Genomic DNA, 26697 nt, shown 5'->3' on the forward strand with positions numbered 1-26697 from the left:
CTACACAAAGGTGCAAGCACAGCGAGGGGCTTCAGGACGTCCCCCTGGAGGCTGTGAGTGCCATGCCGCGCCTGCTGGCCTGCACCACATGGCTAACGGTGTGTCTCTCCCGTAGGACGCCGCCATGGAGCAGCAGAACCCTGGCGAAGAGGGTCGGCGGTGCCCCTACTGCCCCCGCACCTTCCCCTTCCCTAGCTACCTGCAGCGGCACCTCACGCTGCACACGGGGGAGAAGCCCTTCCGATGTCCCCACTGCGGCCAGCGATACACCCGCAGGAACTACCTCGCGGAGCACATCAAGAGGAAGCACACTGGCGAGTTACCCACCGCCCCGGCCCGCCCCCCGCAGCCTGACCCAGCCCAGTACCTCTACACGTGCCTCCGTCAGCCCGCGCCCATACGCCGCCCACCGCCCGCCGCCTCGCCATCGCTTGCCGCCCTATTGCACGGCGCGGGAGGCCAAGGGGCGGCGCTCACCTCCACACCCGCATATATTCCGCTTGCCAATGAGGAAGAAGCCTCGTGAGCGATTACAGCCGCCTAGGTCCCTCCCCCCCTCACCGTCCCCTTGCTCTTCCTACTCCTCTCATTATTTCGCGCCCTCCTGGTGTTAGGATCCACCGCCTGTGTGCCGCGCGATGCTGTGGTGTGTCGGTGCAGGCTGTTCACCATTCTCCCTCCCTCTCAGGTGGCTGTGGCCGGCATGGGTTTTGGCGGTGACGCTGTGGCGGTGGGCGGCGCGGGGCTACGGCACCTGCGAGTAACTGATGCTATTAGGCGATTTGCTTGCCCACTGTGCCCTTACAAGACGGCGAGGAAGGACCTGCTGGAGGGCCACGTACGCACGCACACGGGGGACAAGCCGTTCTCCTGCCCGCACTGCCCCTACCAATCCGCCGACAGGAGTAACCTTCGCCGCCACCGTCAGAAGAACCACATTGGGATTACTGACGTTGCCCTCACCCAGCAGCAACACCAGCAGGAGCAGCAGCAGGCCCCCCTCACCCACCCACTCTGGCAATAGACGCTCCTATCCCACCCTCTCCCCTTCATACCCTCCACCCTCTCCCGCCGTCCTAGGGGTCTCATGCGTCTTCAGAACTGACAAATTTGAGTCGTAATCTCAGACGCTATCGGCTCTCACAGCAAAGATTTCCAAAGACCACAAAAGAGACTAATCAGGTTCTCATTTATTTTCACATCCATGGTGCAGTAGCCCTGTCAAGCTATTACAAGGCTCTTAAAACTACCCATGGAAATACCCCCCCTCCCCCCCCACACACACACAGCAACCTCTACGAAAGCCTTATCAGATGTGGGTGTGTACAAGGTAGTGTAATAAGCCCCGGAATGTGTGAGAATATGGTCGTTGTTCCCTAGTCTCATATTTTCTTTTTTGTTTCCTTTCTTTTAATTATGTTTTATAATTTGTGTGTCATTCTTCAGGTCGTTGTTCTTGTTATTAAGCTGTTTGATGTGTACAAGTCACCGCGACCCGGAGCAATGGAATAAAGACTCTTGACAGCCAACAACCGTGATTTTTTTTTTTTTCCTGCTCTTTATATCCCAAGTTACTTACTCATCCTCTTCCTCTTCATTCTTCTCATGCTCCTACTTATCCTCGTCTTCTCTTCATCCTCATCCTCTTTACCCCCCTCCCTTGTTGTGCATTCATTCCTACCATTGTATCTTTTTAGTTTCATGATGCTACCTACACATGTAGTACTAGTTGTATAATCACACTCTGTCCTGCCTGGGGGTTGGGATGGCATGTTTCTCCCTTCTCCCTTGTTGTTTACCTGCAACAATAAACTATCAAGCAATCAATCCTTCTCCTACTCGTCATCATCTTCGTGTTCTCCTCCTCTTCCTCCTGCTCCTTTTCGTCCTTAATCTACTCGTTCTCGTCATATCATCATCATCATCATCTCTATCCTCCTCCTCCTCCACCTTTTCCGTTCACCTTGCATACATTTGGACGGGGTAGATAATGAATATTCTCAAACGGTAAATAAATATCCACAAATCACAATATCCACATCGGCACACATCAACATATATTACGAAGCTATGAATAAGGGATATCAACTGGAAATGATGAAATAACTCTGAGACGAAAGGTGCTTGCTTTAAAAATTCATAAAGCACATAATATACTCATTGTTGGGATCGGCGGCAAAGTCATTTCATATGCAAGTTCTTCAGCACACTATAAGCTCATGGCACAAACCCAGTATATCATGAGAAAGAATGATTATAATGACCCGTAGAGAAATGCCGAAAAAAAATAATAATACAGGTTAATGATACCACAACCATGTCATGATTACCCCCCCCCAAAAAAAAAAAAAAAAACGAATCCCCCCCCAAATAAAAACAAAATCAATAATGCAATGATGACGTCGGGATAATAATGAGTCTAGATTATCTTCATATACTTCTTGTGATTTTTCTACGACATTCTTACTGAGAGTGGCAGTGGGAATCCTTTTTTTTTTTTTTTTCGTGTGATTCCTGGTTTCTTCCTTAACGATCGCATCTCTCGATTTCTTTAAACAATCTACCCATCTATTTATATCGCTATCTATCTATATCTATGTCCATCTATCTATCTATCCTCATCTATATCAGTCTATCTATCTATCTCTATACGTATCTCTCTCTCTCTCTCTCTCTCTCTCTCTCTCTCTCTCTCTCTCTCTCTCTCTCTCTCTCTCTCTCTCTCTCTCTCTCTCTCTCTCTCTCTCTCTCTCTCTCTCTCTCTCTCTCTATATATATATATATATATATATATATATATATATATATATATATATATATATATATATATATATATATATATATATATATATATATATATATATATATATATATATATATATATATATATATATATATATATAAATATATATATCTATATATATATATATATATATCTATATACACAGCTTAAGTGACGTCACTTGGACCGCCGGGAGGAGCCTCCTCTCCATGGAGGTATGCTCCTTTCGCTCTCTCTTTTTCCCTCCACAGGGTATAAAAAAGGCTGAGCGAGTAGGCAACCCCATCAGTCACATCACGACAGTTGACCTGACCCCTGACCTCCGCTCGCTGCCGTCTCTCGCCGGCTCCTGTTAAATTCCTTCTCTCTCTCTCTCTCTCTCTCTCTGTGTGTGTGTGTATATACACACACACACACACACACACACACACACACACACACACACACAGAGAGAGAGGGAGAGAGAGAGAGAGAGAGAGAGAGAGAGAGAGAGAGAGAGAGAGAGAGAATTTGTAGAAGGGCGGAGAGCGGAGGGCAGGTGTGTGTCAGGTCATGTGTCGTGGTGTGATAATGTGATTGATGGGGTTGCCTGCTCGGTCAGCTTCTTTTATACCCTGTGCCTCGTCACTTGGACCTCGGGGAGGAGCCTTGGGAGGATGCGCGGAATGGGACCAATTTTGAGCCGACCGTGGGTTGACTTCCCTTTATTTAGATTTTGTATATACCTATCTATCTATCTATATCTATCTATCCTCTCACCACCCCTTGTCTTCTTCTTTAGGTTGACGGAGGCGAGGGCGAGGACGGGGGCGGCGGCGGCAGCGGGCAGCGGCGGCAGTACACGTGTCCGCTGTGCCCCAAGGCGTTCCTCTTCCCGTCCCACCTGGAGCGCCACGTCCGAACGCACACGGGGGAGCGGACCTTCGCCTGCCCCTACTGCCCCCACCGCGCTGCCCGCAAGGACCACCTGGACGTCCACCTGAGAACACACTCCGGGGAGAAACCCTTCGCCTGCCCCCACTGCGCCTTCCGTACGGCCTTCAGGAGTTCTCTTGACGGCCACCTTCGAACGCACTCCACCTAGGGACCACGCCCGTGCACACACACACACACACACACACACATACACACACACACCGACGAGAAAGCACACACGCACACATATGCAATAATTGATAAGACGTTTGCATTTCCATTTCAATATACAAATAAAAGTTCACACACACACACACACACACACACACACACACACACACACACACACACACACACACACACGTCCACGCACACACGAAATCAATTCCGTACTACTTGCAAATGACTAAATAAATAAAATAAAAGATGCAATAACTCATTGTGATGCAATAACATGCTGCTTATAGTAATAATGATGTTGCCCAGTCCAGTTTTCTTCAAATATTATATAATACGTTTAAGATACATGTACTATTGAAGAAGCTTAGTTTTGTGACGAATTCACCGAGAAATAAGTAAAAAAAAAAAAGAAGCTGTGATAGAATTGCGTAGGTTTAGTAAGAAACGTCCTCTGTGTTATGTAGATACACCCAGCAGTCTGTTTCTCTCTCTCTCTCTCTCTCTCTCTCTCTCTCTCTCTCTCTCTCTCTCTCTCTCTCTCTCTCTCTCTCTCTCTCTCTCTCTCTCTCTCTCTCTCTTTCATAATGCCATAATTACACACAATGCTGTGCCGAACACATTCATGTTGTTTTGTACGTCCATGTAAGCCACAATTATTATTATTATTATTATTATTATTATTATTATTATTATTATTATTATCATTATTATTATTATTATTATTATTATTATTATTATTATTATTATTATTATTATTATTATTATTATTATTGTTGTTGTTATTATTATTTTGTTTTCCGCATTCCTGCTGACCGAGACATTCCCGTTCATCTTAGGGTACAAAAAAGCTGTCGTCCGTCTTTACTGGAATATACATGTTATGAAGGAGGCCTCGTCTTTCATTAATGTGTAGTAGAAGAAGCCATCCGATGGGTCATTAGGCGGTAGCTATTCTCAGACGCTTCCTCCTCTCACAGCAACTATTTACAAAGCCTAAAAAGGAGACTGATCCGGTTCCAATGAGTGTTCTTTGAGGTTCATGGTACAGAAGAAAGGTCAGACTACTACCAGAGTCAGAAAACTGGAAATGTCTCAATAGGTTTAATGTGTCTCTCTCTCTCTCTCTCTCTCTCTCTCTCTCTCTCTCTCTCTCTCTCTCTCTCTCTCTCTCTCTCTCTCTCTCTTCCTTCCATTCTCTACTTTTGACCATTTCTTTCTTTTCTTCTCTTTTTTTTCTTTTTCTTTTTCTTTTTATTCTTTTATTTTACGTGGGCGCCGAAATGTTTAAGAATATGGCCCTTTATCTTAAACCTTTCGGGTCTCAAGTATACGCATTTAACAAGGCTTTCGTAAGAGTTGTAAACCTTTCCAGAGGTAGTTTTATAACCCTGTTGGTAGTTTGACCCTTTTTCTGTATCATGAACTTAGAAAAGCACTCAAGAAAACCCGACTAATTTCCTTTTCGGCCTTCGTAAATGGTTGATGTGAGATGTGGAAGCGTCTGAGCATACCGACCATATCATGTTGTCTGGAGCCACCCACTCTGTTGAGGTTGAAAGATTTTGCCAGCCAGAGAGTCTTTGTATGCTAAAGAAATGTGTACGTCTAAAAAAATATGTTTGTATGCCCCCTAAAATGGCTATCTTATAAGAAAAAAGAACCAACAAAACATCGTAAAACTCTACAGGTGATCATAAACAGCGGTAAGTATCATAACGTCACCTTCGTAAACAAACCGCCTAAGTCATTATTTTCTAGTTTTCAGAAAATCAGGAAAGAACTGTCATTGTCTCATTTGTCTTAGGATTTAGGCAGAAATGAAAAGGTCAATTCTAGAACACTCAAACCCTGAATGACGAAGGCAACTATACAAAAATGGGCGTCACGTGTTAAAAAATTGATGTAGACAAAAACCTGAAAATCGTTGAAAAATGACAGGCAGTTATTTTATGAGGGTGACGATAGGCTACCAAGAATAAATTTAAAATCAATAGAGCAAAACATATTCACGAGGTTATAGAGTGCGAGGCAGGCTAAACAGTTTATTTTTTTCGGGCGGGTGAGTGAAGCGACGCCCCTCCAGATGTATGCACCCTGCTAGTTAATTAACGCGAGTGACAGATCACTAACTAACTAATTATTGGAGGGCATACATCCGGCGGCGCGTTGCTTCACTCACTCGCCGCCTATATACTCCCGGCGGTCCTTACGAGCAAAAAGATCAGTGGTAAAAAAAATAGACAAAGTGGTTATATGAGAACTGAGAATACTGCTTGTCACCCTTTAATCTTGATCAGCCAACGTTACCTGTGGCACATCAGCTGTTTACCTGGACAGAGCTCTTCATAGCTATTATCATCATAGCCATTTTATTTACAAGCACATGGAAAGAAAGATACAAGCTCTCGAGGGTAGTGATAGTCAGGCATAAATCCCCATCTGTCAGAGTGTCTGGTTGTATGCCAGGTGTGTTTATTCCTGGAAGATGCAGGTGATGCTTGTCATGGCCAGAGATTAAGCCGTTTTTGATTGGTCAGGCCGCGGTCCTTCCACCCAATCACAACTGAGGATTACCATCGAGCACGGGTGTGACTCAGTGTTGCCAAGTGTTACCCTTTGCAACAGCCCATCGTAATTACGGTATGATAATTATTACTATCATTTATATCTATTGATGTCATATTATTACATAGGTGTTCATAGCGAAGGTGCAAAGCTTACGCAAGATTGAGACTCGCTCGCACCCCACACCAAGGATATGGAACTACGTAGAAATATGCACCGATCATTATACATACCTTCGTTATTTTAGGATCTCTATTCAATATAAATACCTTTCGGCTTCTTACTTCAACCCAGGAGTAGATAAATCCACTTAATTATTACTAGAGACCCACCTAAAGCGTCTCTAATAGGCTACCTACCACAGCGCAATGAGTAAGCTACATTGTCAAACATGTTGAAATATATAGTACTATAAAAAAAAAAATAGTCGTGTGAAGAGAGACAGTTTTCCTCTCCACGTGATATGCTTGGTAGGTTCGTATTACTCATTGTTAAAGAATTACCTGTGCAGGTACCACGTACATCCACACAGGCACGCACACACACGGAATGACGCAACTGCAAGAATACGCTCGCTCGCCCTCCCTTATATGACCTAGTAGTAGTAGTAGTAGTAGTAGTAGTAGTAGTAGAATCATTATATTGTTGATGTTATGGTAAGGTCGGTATTCTTAATTAGACACTTCCTTCTCTTACATCACTCATTTCTAAAGGCCAAAACAGAGGTTATAATAAACGCATCCCCATGAGTATTTCTTTACGATCATGGTGCAGCAGAAGCTTTGTCAAACTACCACCAGCTAGGATCATAAAACCACCTATGGAAATACCTTTATCCAAATCCAACGAAAGCCTTGTGAAGTGTGTGTGCATGGGAGCCGAAAGGTTTAAGAATACAACCCTTACAAGAACCATTCACAGAGTTACAGAATCGTTGTGTTATGGATGCATGGTAGCGCAAGATCTGAGCTGAGTGGCAGACGTAGGCTACCCTGGGCTCAAGTATTAAAATTGCAATAAGATAAACCCAAGCGTCACACGGGGAAAGATAAAGATAGGTGCGGCTTGATTTAAATGATAAGGTAAAGTCACGCAGGTGGAGGCATGAGAGGTGGATATCATATCTTTTTTTCCTGGATAAGCGCAGGTAAGCGTGAAGTTCCTCGATGTTACCTAAGAAAACATCCTCGTTGATTTTTTTTTATATATAAACTTGTAGAAATGTGAAGATGCTTGAATCGCACCTGCATAAATGATATAGATAGGTAGATAAATTGTTTTGATAGATATATGAATAGGTTTGGTAAATAGATAGATAGATAGATTGACTGACTGATATATAAATAGGTTTGTTAGATTGGTAGATAGATATGTAGATAGATAGATAAATAGATAGATCACAGATAAGTAGGTAGACAGACATATAGCCTAGATAGATAAATAGATAGATAGATCATAGACAAACAGGCAGACAGATAGATAGCTGATAAAGGTAGATAGATAGATAGATAAATGAGATCGACGTGCTTGCCCTCCCAACCCCCAGACAAATTAACTAATGGAATATCTTCACCTCGATCTGTTTAACTAGATAACTCATTTCTTATTTCAAAGAGCTAGCGGAAGTGTTTATGTGTTTGTGAGAGATTCACACGCACTTGAGAATAAGTAAATAAGCGCATGCATCCTCCTCCCCGTTTTTTAGGGGTAGCCTATCTATACGCCATTAAGCACTTTGAATGAATCTCTCCATTAGACAGACTAAAGAGTGGAATATATCAAGGAAGCTGATAAACAGTAGACACACGCACACGGAAATGGGTCGCCTCGGACACGGAAATTCCTATAGGCTAATATAGAAAACGAAAAATTGAGAGCCACAGAACGGCTGCTGCTGAAAAAAAAAAGATAACTGAATGGACATAGAACACGTACAGTAACACAATAAAGAAGACTAATTAACACGTATAAATCAGCACTACAGGCATTGTTACTAGTATTTCCATCACTATATAACCACCATCACCACCACCACCACCAACAACAACAACAACTACAAGCATGAAGAGAACAAGGAAATACTTTAAAATAACACACTAGCTGCAGCAGGAGAGACAGGAAACAATAATAATTTAATAATCTCAGGTGGAGAGGAGGAGGAAGGCGAGCTTGGATAATCTATAATCAGCAACGAAAAACAAGAACAAGGAAGAAGAAAACAATGAAATACTTTAAAGGCTTGACAAATAACACACTATAGCTGCAACAGGAGGAAATACAGGAAATAATAATAATAATCTCAGGTGAAGGCGTGAAGCTTAGCAAATCACATCCATTCTCAGTATTTCCATCAATAATCAGCAACAACAGCAGCAAGAGGAACAAGAGCAAGACGAGAACGAGGAAATACTCTAAAGGCTTGACAAATAGCGCAAGAAATACAGGAAATAATAATAATCTCAGGTGAGGAAGAGGACTGCGGCGGAGGCATCTGGCAACAGTGCTCCCAGGGCGGCCAAGAGGAGAGGAGAGGAGAGACTCACTGCGGGAACCTTCTAATCAATACAGTATTTTGTGTGTCTGCCGCCTCGCTGGGCCTCCCTCTCGCCATGTCCAAGAATAAGTTCAACCTCAAACTGCCGCCGGGGTCCATCGAACAGACGAACGACCATGAAAACCACAGCGGCAGCGAGTAAGCAGTGGGAGATGACTGACTGACTGACTGGAGATGGAGACAGACGAGAGATGGGATGACTGTATGTGTGTTTGTGTGGCCCTGAAAGTGTTTATTTTGTGCACTTTACGACCTCTGTGATATAAGCTTCGTGTGTGTGAGTGTGTGTACGAGAGAGGAATAGTTATGAAATACGAGAGAGGATGACTGACTTACTGGAGATAGGGACCGACAGAGATGGGATGACGTGTGTGTGTGTTTATGAGGCCCTGGAAGTGTTTATTATGGATACGTTGTGGCCTCTGTGACATAAGCTTCGTGTGTGTGAGTTTATGTGCATGAGAGTGATAGGAAGAGAGAAGTAGAGCGATGAAATACGAAAGGATGACTGACAGACTGGAGATGGGATGACCATGCTGTGGGAAGGCGTTTATTTTGTATACTCTGTGGCCTCTGTGACATAAGCTTCGTGTGTGTAAGAGAGCGACAGAGAGAAAGAGGAACTGTATAAGAGAGATAGGATGCGTATGTTTGCAAGAGAGAGGATGACTGAGTGACTGGAGATGGACTGAGAGATGGGATGACTGTGTGCTGTGAGAACCGTTTATGTTGTGTACTTTCTGACCTCTGTGATACAGTAATAGTAGTAAGAACTGCTTCGTGTGTGCATATATATATATATATAAATATATATATATATATATATATATATATATATATATATATATATATATATATATATATATATATATGTGTGTGTGTGTGTGAGGGATGAGGTAATCTGAGAAGAGATGACTTGAGATGCATGAGTCGTGGAAATAGTTAATACCGAATACAATTTTAAGCTCATAAGACAAATCCACGCTCAGTATTATTATCAATGAAACTATGTCAGAAAGGGAGTGTGTATTTCACCAAAACCTGAACATTTTGCCCATGGCTGTATTGCTAAATTATTGACATAAGATAACAGAGCTTAGCCAACTGATAAGAGATAGCTACCACTAGAACACATTTTAGAGCATATTACTTGAGTATATTATTTTATTCTAGGAGTTATAGGCAGCTCTTTGATTTGACTATTATATTCTAAAGTTGTGTCTTCTAATTGCCAAAGAAGATAGGCAGATGTATTAAGATGAACAGATTAGTAAAGATGAATTGAAATGTTCATATCATATTCTAAAATTATGCTTTTATATTGCAAAAGAAAATGGGTAAATGTATGTAGATGGACATATTAGTAAAAAATGTGATAGGAAGTGTCTTCATACACCTTTAAAAGATGTAGAGAATAAATTTTAGTTGACCTGCGGGAGTATAACATTATTGGAATTGGCTTCAGGAATATTAAACCGTTCTTATAACCATTCTTGCATCCTCCATTTCTCAATATACCTATAAAAGATAAAGAAGATAATTTCAGGTTTACCAATGGGAATACAACAGTAAAGAAATTAAGATATTGGCTTTAGGAACATCAAACAACTTTAGAACCAATCTTGTGTTGTCCCTTCTGCCCAGCACCCCTCAGAGGAAAGCCAGCACAGGGGCAACGGGCAGCTTCGGCACAGTGTCGCTGGAGTCCTTGCTCAAGTGTATTCAGGAGCTGGACATGGACGACACGCAGCGCAGACGCATGGAGATATTCCTCAATCAAAAGCAAAAAGTGAGTGCAGCTTCCCTCTCTTCTCATTCACTCTCTTTCCTTCTTACTTTCATTCCTATGTTCATTCATTTCTTCCTCCTTTCCTTCCTTCTTTCCACCCTTTGCTTCTCTTTTTCTCATGTTCTTTTTCCTTCCTCCCTTTCTTCTTTTCTATTATCCTTTCCTTCGTTCTTTTCTTCCGTCCTTCCTTCCTCCCATCCACCCTTCCCTTTTGATTTACTCTATAATATTTATTATTGTTATTATTGGTAGTAATAGTAGTATGATCATCAGTATATCCATGTTATCTTCTATCCTACATCATGTGCTCCATTTCCTCCTCAAGGTTGGTGAGCTGAATGCAGATGACTTTGAGAAGCTTGGTGAGTTGGGTGCTGGCAATGGTGGCGTCGTGAACAAGGAGCGCCACAAACCATCTGGCCTTATCATGGCACGCAAAGTAAGAAAAAGAATAATGTGCAGCTGTATCTCGTGCTTCCATTATGGATAAAAAAATGTTTGTAGTTGATTTAGTAGCAGTAGCAGCAGCAGTAATGTTAGTAGTAATAACTGTAGAGTAGGAGCATTAGTAGTGGGATAAAAAGTTGTAGGAGGAGGAGGGTGGTTGACAGGAATCAGCTGACTGAGAGTACACTATGTAGTTGAAAATTGACCAAAGGAAAAAAATTGTCAAGTGAATTTTGGTGTTCGTCAAGTGAGCGATGGGTAAAACACAATCTTCCTTAAAGTAATAAATTAACTTCCTCTTCATTTTCTTCCTCAAGCTCATCCATCTGGAGGTGAAGCCAGCCATCAGGAACCAAATAATCCGAGAGCTGAAGGTCTTACATGAGTGCAATTCACCATTTATTGTGGGCTTCTACGGGGCCTTTTACAGGTGGGTTTTGTTTCCTCTCCTCCTATTGCCACCTTCTTTTGCTCCCTTATGTAGAGTTTTATCATGATGCTTAGGTATATAATTTTTGATGTACATGTAAATTGTTTGCTTTTTGAATTTTTGTACAGAGTAAAAATAATTCAAGCTTATATTGTGTCTGTATGTATATACCTTTTGGGTAATCTGGCAATAAAAACGGTCTTGTTTTGCAGTGAGGGTGAAATATCTATTTGTATGGAGTATATGGATGGAGGCTCCCTGGACTTGTGTCTCAAGAAAGCCATTCGCATCCCAGAGTCAATACTTGCCAAAATATGTTCCACAGTAAGTGTCCGTATAATGCTTTCTCATTTTCCTCCTGCTCCTCCATCTCCTCTTCATTTGCATTTTTAAAGAGTAGTATTTAGAATTATTTTGAGTATTCTGTTTCAGTTGAATCATGCATTTTTAACCCCTTAATGACGACGATGCCGCTGGCGTCATATTGTTTTTACTAACGTAAGCAACGAGCATGATGCCAGCACTGGAGAGCGAGAAGCTCTCTGGGAATTGAACGGTGCGCGTAACTATGTATCTGTCGATGCTAAGTGACTAACTGGCACCTCTTTTGTCCCTCAGATGACTCCATGCTTAAAATAGTCTACAATTCCTGCCTGTGCATCATGGCGATTATATTCCCTCAGCCGATCTGTTTTGGCGGTCTTCCTTTAGTTTCTGCTCGCCGTGTGCATGCTGAGCGTAGTCTTGACGCCTCCACTGATATACATGATGTTCTAGAATCTAGATGAACCAATATCTTGTTCACATGAGTGTTCAGAGGAGTGGGAAGCAGAAGTTGGAATTTTTGGGGAATCATGGAATTCCAGCCAAACATTCTGTCCAAATAATAATCTGATTTCACAGTTGAGTTATACGGATGATTTTCTACAACTTTTATTCAATGAGATTCAATCCAGAATGAAAGCAAAAAAATTACCAAAATTATTTTTTGAGTTTCACCACAACTTTGGCTCTTTGTAGGCAGTAAATTTCTGGGTCAAAGATTATAAACTATATCAGCCAAATGCGACAACCTAGAAAGAAACAGATTTCATAGCAGGGTGTGCCAGAAAATTTTCTTTAAAACAATCTTTTATGACTTTTTCTCAGTTTCAAAGTGTATTTTTCGATGTTTTTTGGATTTTGGGGGATCTGAGAAAACTTTTGCAGTTTAGAGGGTTTAATTAATTCCATGAAGCCAATACTTATTTTTTATTTTATATGTCCTGTATCATAGTTAACCCGGTAGCAACGACGGGCCAAATTTGTGGCTTTACCGTGCAGCAGCGATGGGCCAGATTTGTGCCATGATATAAACCCCCCAAAATAGATGATACATAATCTGATCAGAAATGCTTTGATATATATTATGAAATGGTTTGTATGAGGGGTGATTTTTTCTCATTTTTCTCGCTTGGAGGGACCATTAAGAAACATGATCCCCGCTGCTACCAGGTTAAACCATGTTCAAAAATATATAATTGCATTGTAGTTTCTTTCTTTTGTAACATTATTTCTGTGCAGTGTCATTTTCTGTATGTAGTTCATTGTATTTTTCAAAGACAGGGTAAGGATTGGTTTGTCAGGTGGGAGCAACATGTTAAATTGTGTGCGTGTGTGTTTGCCTCACAGGTTCTGAAGGGCCTGGCATACCTGCGCGAGAAGCACCAGATCATCCACCGTGACGTCAAACCCTCCAACATCCTGGTCAACTCTCGAGGGGAAATCAAGATCTGTGATTTTGGGGTGTCTGGCCAACTGATCGACAGCATGGCCAACACCTTCGTGGGCACCCGGAGCTACATGTCAGTAAGTGGGCCAAAGAAGTGCTTCCTGTGAGTGTCCCTGCTGTGCTACACATCCTGAGGTGTAGTGACATCATTCAAGGTTACAGTCCTTCCTTTGTATGTTAACACACTGTTCTGGCTTGTTGGGTGGCCCATGCATAGAGGTTGGGTCAGGACAAGGTAGGGCAAGGCAGGGGGATGGTGGGTAAGTTTTATTTCAACATTATAGATTCTTCACTGTTGGTTGTCAGCATCTATCCATCCAAACTCACCCATGCTTATCACTATTACTGGCGTTCTTTACTCCCACTCTTGCTTGGTGTGTTATGTTACCATGATAGTAGTTTCTATATTATTATTTCTCTCTTTAGTTTTTGGTATGAGTACATGAGATTGTGTGAAATGTATATGTGAGGCTTGATGTCCTTTCTAACCAGGGTTGTAAGAATGCCAGCCAGTGTAGTTGTCCTTTGGTTTATGCTGTACAGTTCTTGTTAACACTATCAGTTCCATTTCTCTTAATAACCAGAAATGAGTGCATCCAGACCCGAGGCAAACCAAATCGTCTTATATTTGGGACCATCGGGGATTTACAATATTCATTTTTTTACTCCTTTTGAAAATGGGGTCTGATCAATCAAAACATCAAATCCAAGCATGTTTCTTGTTATTGGCCAGCATAACATCCATCGTTACCGAATAAAGTCAATAAATTAATTCAAGCTGGACAAGAAATTATTTCGTAATTGGTTTTACTGATTGTTATTATTATTATTATTCATTTTTTTATTTTTTACAAAAATGAGTTTGGATTAAAAAATCTGAGAATCAATTATTTTGGGGCTTGTTGATGCATGCCTTGTTGACGTAGAGTTGCTAACGATTAGGCCGTTGGGTGATTACGTCGTCACTGCCAGCACATTAGTGGAGAGCAGCATGTGACAGTGGAGGAAGCACAAGGAGATTGTGCGCCAAAATTGAATCGAGAGCATTTTTCTTAAATTTTAACTGTCTTTAATTTAAAGTGCTCTCCCTCTCTTTTTTTTTCTCTCTCTCTCTATCTCTCTCTCTTGCTCGCTTGCTCTTGCTCTAGCTCTCTCTCTCTCTTTCCCTTTTCTGTGTGTGTGCGTTTGTGTGAGTGAGTGTGTGTGGGTGAATCTGTGTGTGTGTGTTTGCGTGTGTGTGTGTGTTTTGATTTTATTAACTTTCCTGCCTACCCCCTACCCTGTTCAATATGAGATCTGGCCAAGGATTGTGAGAAAGAAGAGGAGGAGGCATAACCCTCAACTCACCCAACCTTCTTAGTCACTGATAAATCTTGAGAGTCAATTTTGGCAAATTGGAAGACAACCATGATGATTCTAAGAGGAATTTTTTTTAGAATAATGATAGCAACAGTGATGAATGAGGATGCATTAGAGTGATAGGTTTAATGGCACTGTAAGGAAAGACGCTAGAAATGATGGTGGTAGTTTCTTATGCTGCAGAATAGGAGGCAGTGTGTGTTATGTGCAAAGATTGTCCTAACGCAGCAGGTTTTGCATGGGCCACTAGCAAGACATGAAGAGTATGGAGAAAGAGAGTGAGTGAGAGAGGGAAAGAAAGAGTTCTCCTGTAGTCTCCTTGTGTCTTTGTATGTGTGTGTGTTTACGTAATTGTGATATACGGGAAGTGTGTGTGAACATACGTACATGTCTATACGTGAGCCAATGTGTGTCTGTGGGTGGACGTCTTAGGTTCTGTGGCCCCATCTCTTCCTTTTACAGGGTGAAGTTCCCGTTGAGAGATTGGCAACTTCACTGTACTTTTATTTCGAGGTGAGTGGAGGAAGATGTGTGGCTATTCAAAGGTTAGAGGGAATGCACTCTACCCCCTCCTCCTCCTCCTCCTCCTCCTCCTCCTCCTCCTCTTCTTCTTCTTCTTCTTCCTCCTCCTCCTCCTCCTCCTCCTCCTCCTCCTCCTCAATTTCCTCCACTGCCATATCAACCCTCCTCTTACTTCTCCTCCTCCTGTTGTCTCCCACATTGAGGATTAGTACCTCCCATTCCAGGTCCTTACCCGTCCCTATACAGTGTAACGCGCTATCAAACCATCCATCCCTCTCCTCATTCAATTTATGGTTTACTTATTTATTCATTTTCCTTTTGATTTTTATTTGGTTTCTTTGCTGTTCATCCCAATCACCTCACCTATTAAGGAAAGTGCCCTCTACCACCCTGCCTCCCTTGCCTCATTCCCGCCTTCCCTCCCTCCCCACCATCCTTCACACCCACAGAGAGAGACATGGGCATGGACTTAATTGATGTGTACAAGAGAGAGAAACTGTGTGTATTTACTTACTTGTGTACAGGATTTGAGTTTATAGTTGAAACTGTGTGTATTTACTTACTTGTGTACAGGATTTGAGTTTATAGTTGTCTTGTGTCAGTCTTCACATCCACTTTTATCCAGCTTAGCTTTAAAGTTGTGTGTATGTGTGTGTGTGTGTGACTGTGCTAGAGAGAAAGAAAAAGAGTAAGCTATTCACCAGGGTTAGATCACATGCTGGACTTGCAATCACCAGTCAGTACCCCCCTCAAATCTTTGGGTATAGTTGGGACCTCACATCACTCCCACACACACCCAAGAGGGAGGACACAACCCCTAACTGACACCCGGTACCCTTTCACCGCTAGGTACTTGGTGGGCATGGATTAAAGGAGACTGCCCATTCATCTCCACTCTGCCCAGGAATCGAACCTGGGACCTCTCAGTTGTGAGGGGAGCATGCTAACTTGCTAACCATTACACTACAGAGATTTGTGTGTGTGTGTGTGTGTGTGTGTGTGTGTGTGTCCAAGAGAGAGAGAGAGAGAGAGAGAGAGAGAGAGAGAGAGAGAGAGAGAGAGAGGGGGGGGCAGATTTATCAATCTCAATCCAATGCTTGTCAGTCTCAATGGTTGTTTTTAGATGTGCCAGTATTTTTATTAAGAGAATTCAGTTTACTTCTAGACTCCATAGACAATAGTTCCAATCTCCAATATTTTTATATATTTTTTTGTGGTTCATGAATTTTCTTTCTTTCCTCATTTGCCCTTGCAGTGTACTGTTGATCTCCCCATCCCTCACCTCTACCATCCTTTACCAAGGCTGTGAAACTGTTAAAGTTGCCTTCTCATCCTCATCCCCAGCCTCCTCATCCTTCTCCTCCCCCTCCCTTTCCCATTGCACTAGAATCTTCCATGGCAAAGTTTGTGTATAACACTGAGGGGGGTAACTATAAGCTACAGTTGATTTTGAAGCCATTCATAAGAATTCTGAGATTGTTCAGTGTCCAGAAAATGGCAAAAGTCCTTCAGTGTCAACATGGGTAAAGTCATGTACATGTGGAGTATTTTTAACCAGGAACAGTAACATAAAACATATAACATGCAATAGAAACCATTGGAAGTCATAAAAGAAGTGTCTTCAAGACATCACTGTCAGCAACACTACAAGCATTCATGGCATTGAAGGTCTGCCTGCAAGGAAGATAATAGGAGGCTCAAATTTATTGCTAGAATTTTGAGGTTAAGATGCCAGATGCTTTGTTATTGCCTTGAATATGCAGTGCAGTTCTGGTCCCATGATTACAACTTACAAGGACATCAAGCTGCTCTAGAGATAGCATTAGCATGCCACAACAACAGTACCATCAATGACAGCCAAGTCGTATGAAGCAGTGCCCCAAGCTTCAACGTGTACATTCCTTAGAAAACAGACAGAGTCCTCACCTCAAGTGTCTGAACAAATTAGTCGTGTTGTTTGGCTCAAAGTTAACCTGATAACTAGGAATAATGGTCTGCCAATTCAAATGAAGCATTGTAACAAGGGCATTGGAAAGAACTCTTTTAAAATTAAGTTGTAGACCTTTGGAATAAATTTCATTACATACCATAAGTAGTTTGTGAAAACATAAAGAACCCATTTAAAAATCTTGTAGATTGTTACTTCTTATTGACATGAGTAAACTGAACCTTCCCATTTCTCTGCACAACACTGCATCACCAGTTAGTTTGCTACAGGTAACCTAGAGGATAGAGTAGATCTTTAAAACAGGTGGTCTCATCATTAGCTGATACACTTTCTGTTACCTGCTCATCCATTTATCCTCCTCCTCCTCCTCCTCCTCCTCCTCCTCCTCCCCCTCTGTTTTTGCTGTTAGGAGCAGTGTGCATTCCTTTGTAATGTCTTGAGAAGAATAATTCCTGGGTGGCATTTGAGGACTTCTGGCTATGCTGTTTTGCTAGTTAATGACAGTTTGTTTCTGCATTCGTATGTTTAGTTTCTGAACATCAATCAGAGGCCCAATTATTTGAATGCCAAGCAAAAAGAAAGTGAATGGTTTGCCAACAGAGTGAGGCTGTTGAAGGAACTTCACTAAGTTTGTCTCAGTGCTTCTGTCTTTATTTTTATTTATAACTCATCCAACGCCATTTACCTCCCTCATCTCTTAATAGCCACCTTTATATTAATACATATCTGTCTTTTCTTTTAGGATTTTTATATATCTCATTTTTTCTTTTGGTTGCCATTACCCAGCAGTTCTATTTCTATGGTGTTCCTGCAAGCTGCTACCTCTTCATGGCCCCTAGTAAGGCCCCTCTGTCTTCCCCTACTTAGATATGTATTCTTTATTTATTCTTAATCTTTTAAGGCTTGATATTTCTGATTGTTATGTGCACTTGGTTTGAGTTGATTGATTTCTGCATTATCAACAATTGCATGCAAGAAGCTATGCTGCTGGTTGTTGCTCATTAACCTGTGTTGGTCATTCTGCAAGCAAGCAGGTGCTTTTTGCTCTTAGCTTTAGTGTTGGTGAGCCTTACTACATCCTCCTTAGATGAAAATCACTTTGTTATATTGGCTGCCAGTGTGAGTTGCTTGATTCCTGTTTACCAGACCATTATTGTGTGAGTGAGGAAAAGATGATCATTGTTTCTTATTTTCTTACCATTGAGGCCAGTGGGGTTAGGATTAGCATATAACCATCAGAACATACGCACACACACACACTCACACATTTCAGACAAAAATGTTAGTGTTGTGCTGCATTCAGTGTGTAATGAAGTGTCATGAAAATTTATTTATGAGAAAGCACAATGACATCTATGGACACCTAACTATTCTCACTCCTCTTTGAGCCTCAAGAATATGTATCAGTTCATCCTGCTCCTAAACAGCAAATTGTTTTACACATATGATGACACAAGCACATTACAGGTGGACTTAGTGTAGTTGACAATGCTGCAGGATATGATATGTGATAATAACCTTCCTTCAAGAAGCTGTAGCTAGACTGGGGCAGTAACACCGGTAGGATGGACCACCCACAAGACAACATAAGGAGGCATCCTGTTAACTCCTCTCGTTCCCCTGTGGCATTCCGTCAGATTGTACTTTCTTATTTGAGTATACTCCTCCGAGCCTCACCTGTTTCTTAGTCCTCAGCATATTACAATATGTTGTGTGTACAGTACAGTGCCTCTCTTGAGTGACAAGTACATATCCCACTCCTGATTTATCTTTCACTTGAGCAGAACATGGCAGACATTTATTTTTATTTCAGATTTAAATCTGTTCATTCATGTAAGTAGAGAACAAGTGAGTCAGCTCAAGAGTACTGGATATGTTGACTGTAGCTCAGTGATGTAAATTAAAGGAAGCATATAATCTTCAAGATGTATGATCAAAGTACCCCAGAATACATACTTTATTTCATGCCATCATAATATAATTTTGCAGTTGTGTTTTTTCACTGAAGGCTGCATAAACTAGAAATAAGCTTTGGACATTTCAGTATTGTACCTTGGCATTCATGATCATAGTGTCATAACTGTTCTTATTTAGCCCTTGGCTTGTCCTTTTTGTTGTATTTTTCACTATATAAGTTACTCAGCCTTGTATATAAATAATGAAAAGAGAGCTCTGTAAATTTTGCTGGGTTAGTGATAATTGTTTTGTTACCAATATTGCCGAGTCTAGCAGCCAAGGGAAAGGTGCCGATGCATGTTGAGTGAATGCTGCCACCCCTCAGCCCCTCACTCTGCTTTATGTGCCTCCAGCCTGAGCGACTCAACGGTGACCACTACTCTGTGGCCAGTGATATCTGGAGCCTCGGCCTGTCCCTGGTGGAGATGGCCATTGGAATGTACCCCATACCCCCGCCAGACCCCAGCACCCTCAAGAAGATTTTTGGCTCCAAAGTGGAGAGTGTTAGTCCTTCCCCCACTTCCCGCTCCCCAAGATCAGGTGGGTGAGAGTGAAGAGAGGCAGAGCTGTTTATACGGTTGGCCCTTCCTTATCTATAGCCTTCAGGTCTTGTTTCTTCTGATGTTTGTCTCACAGAATTGTCATATAAGATGTTGATGAGAAGGTATTTAATCAGGGAGGAGAGAGAGTTTATGATTATCAAGAGTGAAAGAGACTCATAGCCCATCCAACTTCATAATAAAAAATAAGGACATTAAACAAAAAGAAAAAGAGAAGGTGTCTACTGTTTGCTCTATCTGTCCTTTCCCTCCAGCTGGCCTGCCCGGGGAGCCAAGACCGATGGCAATCTTTGAGCTCCTGGACTACATAGTGAATGAGCCACCACCACGGCTGCCCCCGGGTGTGTTCTCGTCGGAATTCGTTGACCTGGTGGATCGGTGCCTTAAGAAGAGTCCCAGTGAGCGGGCTGACCTCACCACACTACAGGTCAGATGGGGTCGTAAATGCACTGTTAGATGTATAGGAGAATAGGGCAGCTATTCAGTCACTAGGTGGTTTTGGATAGTTATCTGACATTTCTTATATATTTTAATCTACATCTTGAATTTGTAAGTTGGAAATATGGTGTGAGAATCGACTGCTTGAGTGAAATGGTTCATTACTACAATATTTATTTACATATATCTTATAGCTAGGTTAGGTTAATAAAGGGTATATTCAGACACATGACAGGCAGGAACTAGTTGTACAAATCAACAGTGAAAGAGCTCATTTTGTTAGAAAGTTAAAACTGAATAAGAATTATGTGTTGATGCATCTTGATTACTAGAAAATCTGGTTAAATTATAATAAGTTCAACAACAATGAAGGCAACACTTTCCTCACCACCCGACAGAACCATGAGTGGATAAAGAACGCTGAGAGGGAGGATGTGGACATCGCCGGATGGGTGTGTAAAACCATGGACATTACTCCCTCCACGCCCACCAAGCCGTCTGCGGAGGGAAGCTGTTGATCAACCTGGCCTTGTCATCAACTGTGGTGAGACTTTTTCTTTCTCTTTATTTATTTATTTATTAATTTATTTTTAGCATTTTTCTCTCAAGGAAGAATGGGAGTGTTATGAAAGAAGTGTGGGCATAACATTACCCTCTTAACTCTTGTCATATGCACCAAAGACAAGGATGTGGAACATAGTACAGCAATCACAAATATGCACTGTTGAAAAGAGTCATAGGAGAGGTGATTTGTTTTAAGATGACCCTTTTCCTTAGATAAACTTAAGATTGGCTTTTTGCACCCTACTCCGTACACTGTCACTGATAGGTCTTATTAGAGGTCATAGAAGGGTCATAAAAAACCTGCATTCTCCCCTTTGGTTGACAGAGATGAGGCAAGTGCATGATCCGCTGGCTGGAAGAGTTGCTGGAGCCCTTACCACCATTGCTAGTGCTGCCATCATTACCAACCACCACCACCACACCTCCTTCATCTTCTGCCCTAAACCTTTAACATTTATGTGATGTTATTGTTTTCTTGTGGGACTGTTGCTGTGTCATTCATTGTGTGTCCAGACACTGCCCCCATCTCTCTGTTGGGCTCCGCTGGAACTTGGTCAGCTCAAGTCAAGTCAAAAAGTAGTATTCTTTTCATCAGCCTTGAGGTGCAGATAAGGAAGAAAGACACAGATGAATTTCAGAGGTAAATGCCTATTTTGGAGTGTAAAGGCAGGTGTGTGTGTGTGTGTGTGTGTGTGTGTGTGTGTTTTACCAAGTTGTGATATGCAGGAATTGAGCTACACTTGTGGGCTCCTTTCTCCGAGTCTCGATCAGTCAATTTTATCCTTCAATTCGTTTAATTATTTTGGATTGGATAATTTCGTTGTTCAGGCTGTTTCACTGTTCAATACATCTATATGGAAAACTGCATTTAAAAATTTTGTCACTTTCATTATAATATAAAATTGTGTGTGTGTGTGTGTGTGTGTGTGGTGAGGTTAGGGAAATGAGATGTGATGTACTACTGTGTTAGCCATCATGCAGGTAGTTGTTCACTCACAGAAATATAGGTTGATGGAAAGATGAAATTACCATGGAGCTTTATCCCCATGGCTGCAGTGTGGCTCAAATTGTATTATATTGGCATGATTCTTCTTCCTCACACTCAAAGCTATTGTCACACAGTATTTGCTAACCAAAATTACTTAGTATATACTTGTAAATCAAAGTGTCAAGTCCTCAGCACATACATTCTTGATAGTAACTTAATTTTTATTTACTAAGTATTTTCAGTAGCAAGTTTTTGAGTGAATTTACTTCTCATTGCGTCAATTTATCTTTTAGGTTTTGAAATTGTATATTAGAATATATGAAGTACAAGTTCATATCTAGGTGAATTTTAAAGTGTTGTGTTGATAGTTATTGTAAAAAATTTCCCCAGTTGAAATAGATCAACACTTGTATATGAGCAGTTAGGTAATCTGATTCAAGAAGCTACCTATGAAGTGTATATAATGGTGAGCTGTTCCTATCAGAGTGAGAGTTGGTGACATCTACATCCCATAGTCATTTCAGTCGTGTCTTTTCTGTGTCTTCTCCCAAGATTGACATTATTAGACTTGAGGACCCTGCTCACTTTTGTCTACCTTGCACTGTCCCAACCTATGAAGGAGAACTGATGCTGTGTGGCTGGCTTGCTTTATGGAGATGGCTGAGGACGGTATTGAGTGAGTGGTCAAACCGAACCTGGTTGTTGGGCCGTCTAAGAGTTGCCATAAAAGTATAGCAGTGCTGTGCTAAGGGTGTTGGGGATGCATTTCCCCACCGTGTTCTCTTCCTGACTGGCTATCTTGGTATATACTGGGTCTCTTGTGGTCATTAGCACCCTTGAACAAGCCCATTCCCACCCCATTCATGGTGGACCTTATCAAAGACAGTCCTGGTTTGAGGTGATGGCTAGTGTGACAGTTTTCAATGAAGAATGATATTAAACTCTCTATATAACCAAATAATAAGCTTCAGCTGTTTGCTAACCAGAATTGGCAATGATCCATTAAAAAGCTGGGCTTTTTGTGAAGTCAGTCATCTTGCTCTTTCTCAGCTGTTCTTGAAATGGGTAGTAACCATTTGTGGTTTCCTGTCACATAGTTCTGCTCAGTTCAGGAGTCCAGCAAAGGTGTTGATAATGAGGAGGAGGATGACAGAGGTGAAGTGCACCTTAGTATTATGCTTTACTCTCAGATCACAACACAAAAACTCAAAACACATCCATGCATAACTGGAATTCTTTGGCTACTTAGGAAGCTTAAAGTAAGTGATACATTGAATGATATTTAAGATACTGCTTGCTAAACAAGTTCCATAGTATATCATGCTTACTTTTATCATGCATCATGGTGTGATGGATTTTGCATTTGAACATATGATAAATGAGCTCCTGAAAGTGACTCAAAACAGTCTTTGGCTGAGATGTGGCGCCATCCTTGTCAGAGTTTCTCAAAAACTTGAATTATCTCAAAGCAGGAAGTGCTGAAATACTCACTACTTAAACTATTGAAGGCTTTAGAAGTCTGTATAGTGGAGCAGGTAAGAGAATGTGTAGTTTGACCAAGCAGAGCACCACACACTGGGGCTGCTGCTGACAGTTCTATAACCTTCTGAGCAGTCTGAGTGTAAGATAGCAACTGTATTATATCTCGCCTCAGCCCAGATACTGTATGTTTTAACTATAATACTAATTGTTCCAAAGACTGATATGCCATTCTTGGGGCAGGGTGGCAAATGTGTATGTTAGGTTGTCAATGCATTCACTGATGACTCCACATTGCAAGGGGTTCAAAACAAACTCACTGTGTAGTCTTGCTCATTGCTGCCCCACCATCCATTGTTATTTTATTCTATTATTTTTTATTACCTATTGCATAATATTTCTCTTATTTCCTAAAATAATGTTATTTCAGTAGCTGGACCAAGTATTGAAAGATATGTTGACTTATTTTCTAATCTGTTTCTAAATTGGATATTCCTGTTTTCCCGTACATAAGCAGTAAAACCTCTTTGTTCTGGGCTTAGTAAGTTAAATCACATTGAGGGATGAAGCTGCCTTTCTGCATTTGGTCAAATTATAACTAGGTTTTCATACCTGCCTGCTTTAACAGAGACATTCTGTATTATAGTTATGTTAGTTTGTGGGCATGGGAATAGAAAAAGTTTATAGATTATACTTTGGAAAAAGATTTGTTTCTATCCAGTGTGCTTGTGAAAATCAAACAATATGTTGCCCTATAGAACTTTAAATGAAGTCTTACTAAAACTAACAGAATGGTTATCTCTGACTAAAAGGAAGTTTGTGAGCAAATGTATTTTCGATAAATAGAAAATTAATTCCTAAACTTCACCCAAAGTTTCATGAAATTAACCTTCAAAAAGGAGTTCAGTGAAAGTATAAACTTTAATTTGCAAGGACAAATATTTTGTAATTATTGCCAGATGTTGGTTCATGTATCCTTGCATGTAGTGTTCCTTTATGTAGCTTTCAGTGTAATGTGCTGTGATATAGTTGTCTTTAGTGTTGAAGGAAGAGCACAGGACATACATAGATGAAACGAATATAATTACATATTAATATATCTTTATAAAGTCTGATGCAGTGCATTAGCTACCACTCAAGATTCTAACAAAACAGTCAATGTGCCATTTCCTGCATTTTAGAAATTCACCTCATTTTATACATAAAAAAGAAAATGTTGATTAAAGTCTACGTTTTGAATGTTCTTAGGACTTAGGAAAAGTAAACCTAAGAATACAAGGGTCTAGAATAGAGAGGTTTTACTGTTTTTCAATATGTGTCTGGAACTTCTTTCAGTAAAAGAGGAACAAAACCATTGATGAAGCATATTATTTATGTTTGTGTGCATATGTGTGTGTGTGGGGATGGGTGGGAAGGTGCTGTGTGTGTGCAGGCATTCATGCACACACATGTGCATATTTGTATGTGTATTATTGAAAGAAGCAGTATAAGCTGCATAGAAATGAATTGGCAGTGTTGTGTGTGCATTGATTTTAAACTTAACTTCTGTACATTTTTCTATTTTTTGTCTGATTTGACAGTGTATATTGAAGGCCCTCTCATGATTTGGATTTCTACCAACTTGACACAATTCAGTTGACATGTTTAAGAAAACATCTGTTCATCTAACAAGCATTTTTATTATGAAGACCAAAGAAAGGTCGCTTATTGTGAAATTGTCATTCCTTGATATCATGAAGAAACATGTCATTGGAAATTCAATTTGGACCTTCAGTATATGGCATCGTCTGTGAAGGTGATGTAAGCTTCTGCTACTTGAGTCCCCACCTCCCTCACCCAGGTAGAGACAAAGTAACCTTGTTGTCAGAAATACACTACTTTCTCTCAGCAAATGTGTGGACATCCTCTTCAGGATCAGTTTTCTTATATGCAAATTGATTTTCAGGAAATGTGTTAGTGTTGAAATAGTTGTAAGCTTTTAAATTCTCAGTCCTCATATAAGAGTGTAATGTTTAAAGATCCTGTACACAATCTGTGATCTGTATGTAATATCTGTGGAAAAGTAAGTGGGAGTGGGAGTTTATTCTTCCTTTGTGTAAAAAAAAGACACCTCAGGGTGATAGCTAGATTTCAATTAGTCACTTTTGTTAAGTTAGTAACCATTCTAAAGTTTGTCATAATGGGCTTAAGGAGTGAAGGACCAATATACATATAATAGTAGTGATAGACTTTGCAGAATAGACTTTAGAGCAGCCCACAGACCACCAGTGGCTGTCAAGTAACCAAGACTGAGCCTGGAGTCTAAACATTTGTCATCCAGGATAGGTTGGGTTATATTTTCTGCTGTGGGACGAAAACACAGTCAGATCCTCAGGAGTTTGATGTGTGAGAAGGAAATGGACTTGGGTAGGGGGTGAGGGTGAGCTTGCCTTACTGTCCTGTGCTGTGTTGGGACATGTGTGTATCTTCCCCTTGGGGCACAAAGCATATGGTAATTTAGAGGGGAGAAATGTTGCTGATCAAGAACTTGAATTATTTATGCTGAATATGAAACATGTCCTTGACAGTTCATTAATTACTGTATGCATTATTTTCCATTATGTAGCAGTAGAAGTCCATAATGTCCTGAGGCATTGCTAAAATTTGCCAAAGAGTGATGTGTGTATGTTTACTGTTGTGTTGAGAGACAGGTGTGGCTAATTCCTGTTCAATGGCTTTTCAGCAGATGATATATATATATATATATATATATATATATATATATATATATATATATATATATATATATATATATATATATATATATATATATATATATATATATACTGTCATTTGAGCGTGGCTCATTGTACAGTGACCATTCATTACTGCATTAATTGGTTTTATGACTGTAATTTAATAACTAAATATATGGCCTCTTGTGACACAAAAATTATTATGAATAAATTTTTTAATATCCTATTTTATATTTTTTACCTTAGAAATTAATAGAGAAAGCAGGATGGTTAAGATATGTGATAGAAAGCCGTGATTAATTTATATAGTTTGTCATGTATTCATATCATGTAATGACTTCTATTGACAGAAGGGCTGTGCATGTTGCTGTTATGGATAATATATGTTACATGTTTTATGTAAGTTGTCTATGAAGACTAAATTGATGTGTAGAGTTAGGCACACTTATTTTAAAGTAAACTTTTTTAATACATGTCATTTCAATAAACATATTTTCAGAAGACACTTTATTTGACCTGAGTGATGAGAATCGGCAAAGCCCGACAAGCCCGTGACACAGTATTTGTTCCTTCTCTCAGCCACCCTGAGGCGGGGAGACAGTCATCGAGTGCCAAGGACATTTTCCTACTTGGTGAGTGCGGGGCTCACACTACTCAGACACGATGTGTGTTTGTGCATACGGATCTATGTGTAAAGGTGGCCTCTATGACCCAA

General features: G+C 40.8%; 2 protein-coding genes across 3 annotated transcripts; both read left to right on the plus strand.

Moving 5' to 3' along the window:
* The first annotated feature begins 124 nt into the window (after positions 1 to 124).
* Positions 125 to 3866, plus strand: LOC126998224 (zinc finger protein 513-like). Its single transcript, XM_050859713.1, has 3 exons — positions 125 to 383; positions 615 to 760; positions 3564 to 3866. Exons 1-3 carry the CDS (start codon positions 125 to 127, stop codon positions 3864 to 3866), a joined length of 708 nt encoding a protein of 235 aa, XP_050715670.1.
* A 5062-nt stretch (positions 3867 to 8928) lies between these two features.
* LOC126999959 (dual specificity mitogen-activated protein kinase kinase 1-like) lies at positions 8929 to 26483 on the plus strand. Of its 2 annotated transcripts, XM_050863173.1 has the most exons (11): positions 8929 to 9134; positions 10641 to 10785; positions 11111 to 11224; positions 11550 to 11662; positions 11875 to 11986; positions 13334 to 13510; positions 15255 to 15305; positions 19572 to 19758; positions 20033 to 20205; positions 20615 to 20760; positions 21106 to 26483. In XM_050863173.1, exons 1-10 carry the CDS (start codon positions 9052 to 9054, stop codon positions 20732 to 20734), a joined length of 1275 nt encoding a protein of 424 aa, XP_050719130.1. In that variant the 5' UTR covers positions 8929 to 9051; the 3' UTR covers positions 20735 to 20760; positions 21106 to 26483. The 2 variants fall into 2 exon arrangements, with proteins under 2 accessions (XP_050719130.1, XP_050719141.1); XM_050863184.1 differs by lacking the exon at positions 15255 to 15305.
* The last annotated feature ends 214 nt before the right edge of the window (positions 26484 to 26697 follow it).

This window comes from Eriocheir sinensis, chromosome 2 (assembly GCF_024679095.1).
Source record: "Eriocheir sinensis breed Jianghai 21 chromosome 2, ASM2467909v1, whole genome shotgun sequence".
Lineage (NCBI taxonomy): Eukaryota > Metazoa > Arthropoda > Malacostraca > Decapoda > Varunidae > Eriocheir > Eriocheir sinensis.

What these genes read in the sequence shown, in the direction of transcription:
- LOC126998224 (XM_050859713.1), top strand. Translation starts at nt 125, where the DNA reads ATGGAGCAGCAGAACCCTGGCGAAGAGGGTCGGCGGTGCCCCTACTGC. An exon ending in GTACCTCTACACGTGCCTCC is followed by an intron (nt 384 to 614) that starts GTCAGCCCGCGC and finishes TCCTGGTGTTAG; the next exon opens with GATCCACCGCCTGTGTGCCG. An exon ending in CGGGGCTACGGCACCTGCGA is followed by an intron (nt 761 to 3,563) that starts GTAACTGATGCT and finishes CTTCTTCTTTAG; the next exon opens with GTTGACGGAGGCGAGGGCGA.
- LOC126999959 (XM_050863173.1), top strand. Translation starts at nt 9,052, where the DNA reads ATGTCCAAGAATAAGTTCAACCTCAAACTGCCGCCGGGGTCCATCGAA. An exon ending in GAAAACCACAGCGGCAGCGA is followed by an intron (nt 9,135 to 10,640) that starts GTAAGCAGTGGG and finishes CCTTCTGCCCAG; the next exon opens with CACCCCTCAGAGGAAAGCCA. An exon ending in GCCTTATCATGGCACGCAAA is followed by an intron (nt 11,225 to 11,549) that starts GTAAGAAAAAGA and finishes TTCTTCCTCAAG; the next exon opens with CTCATCCATCTGGAGGTGAA.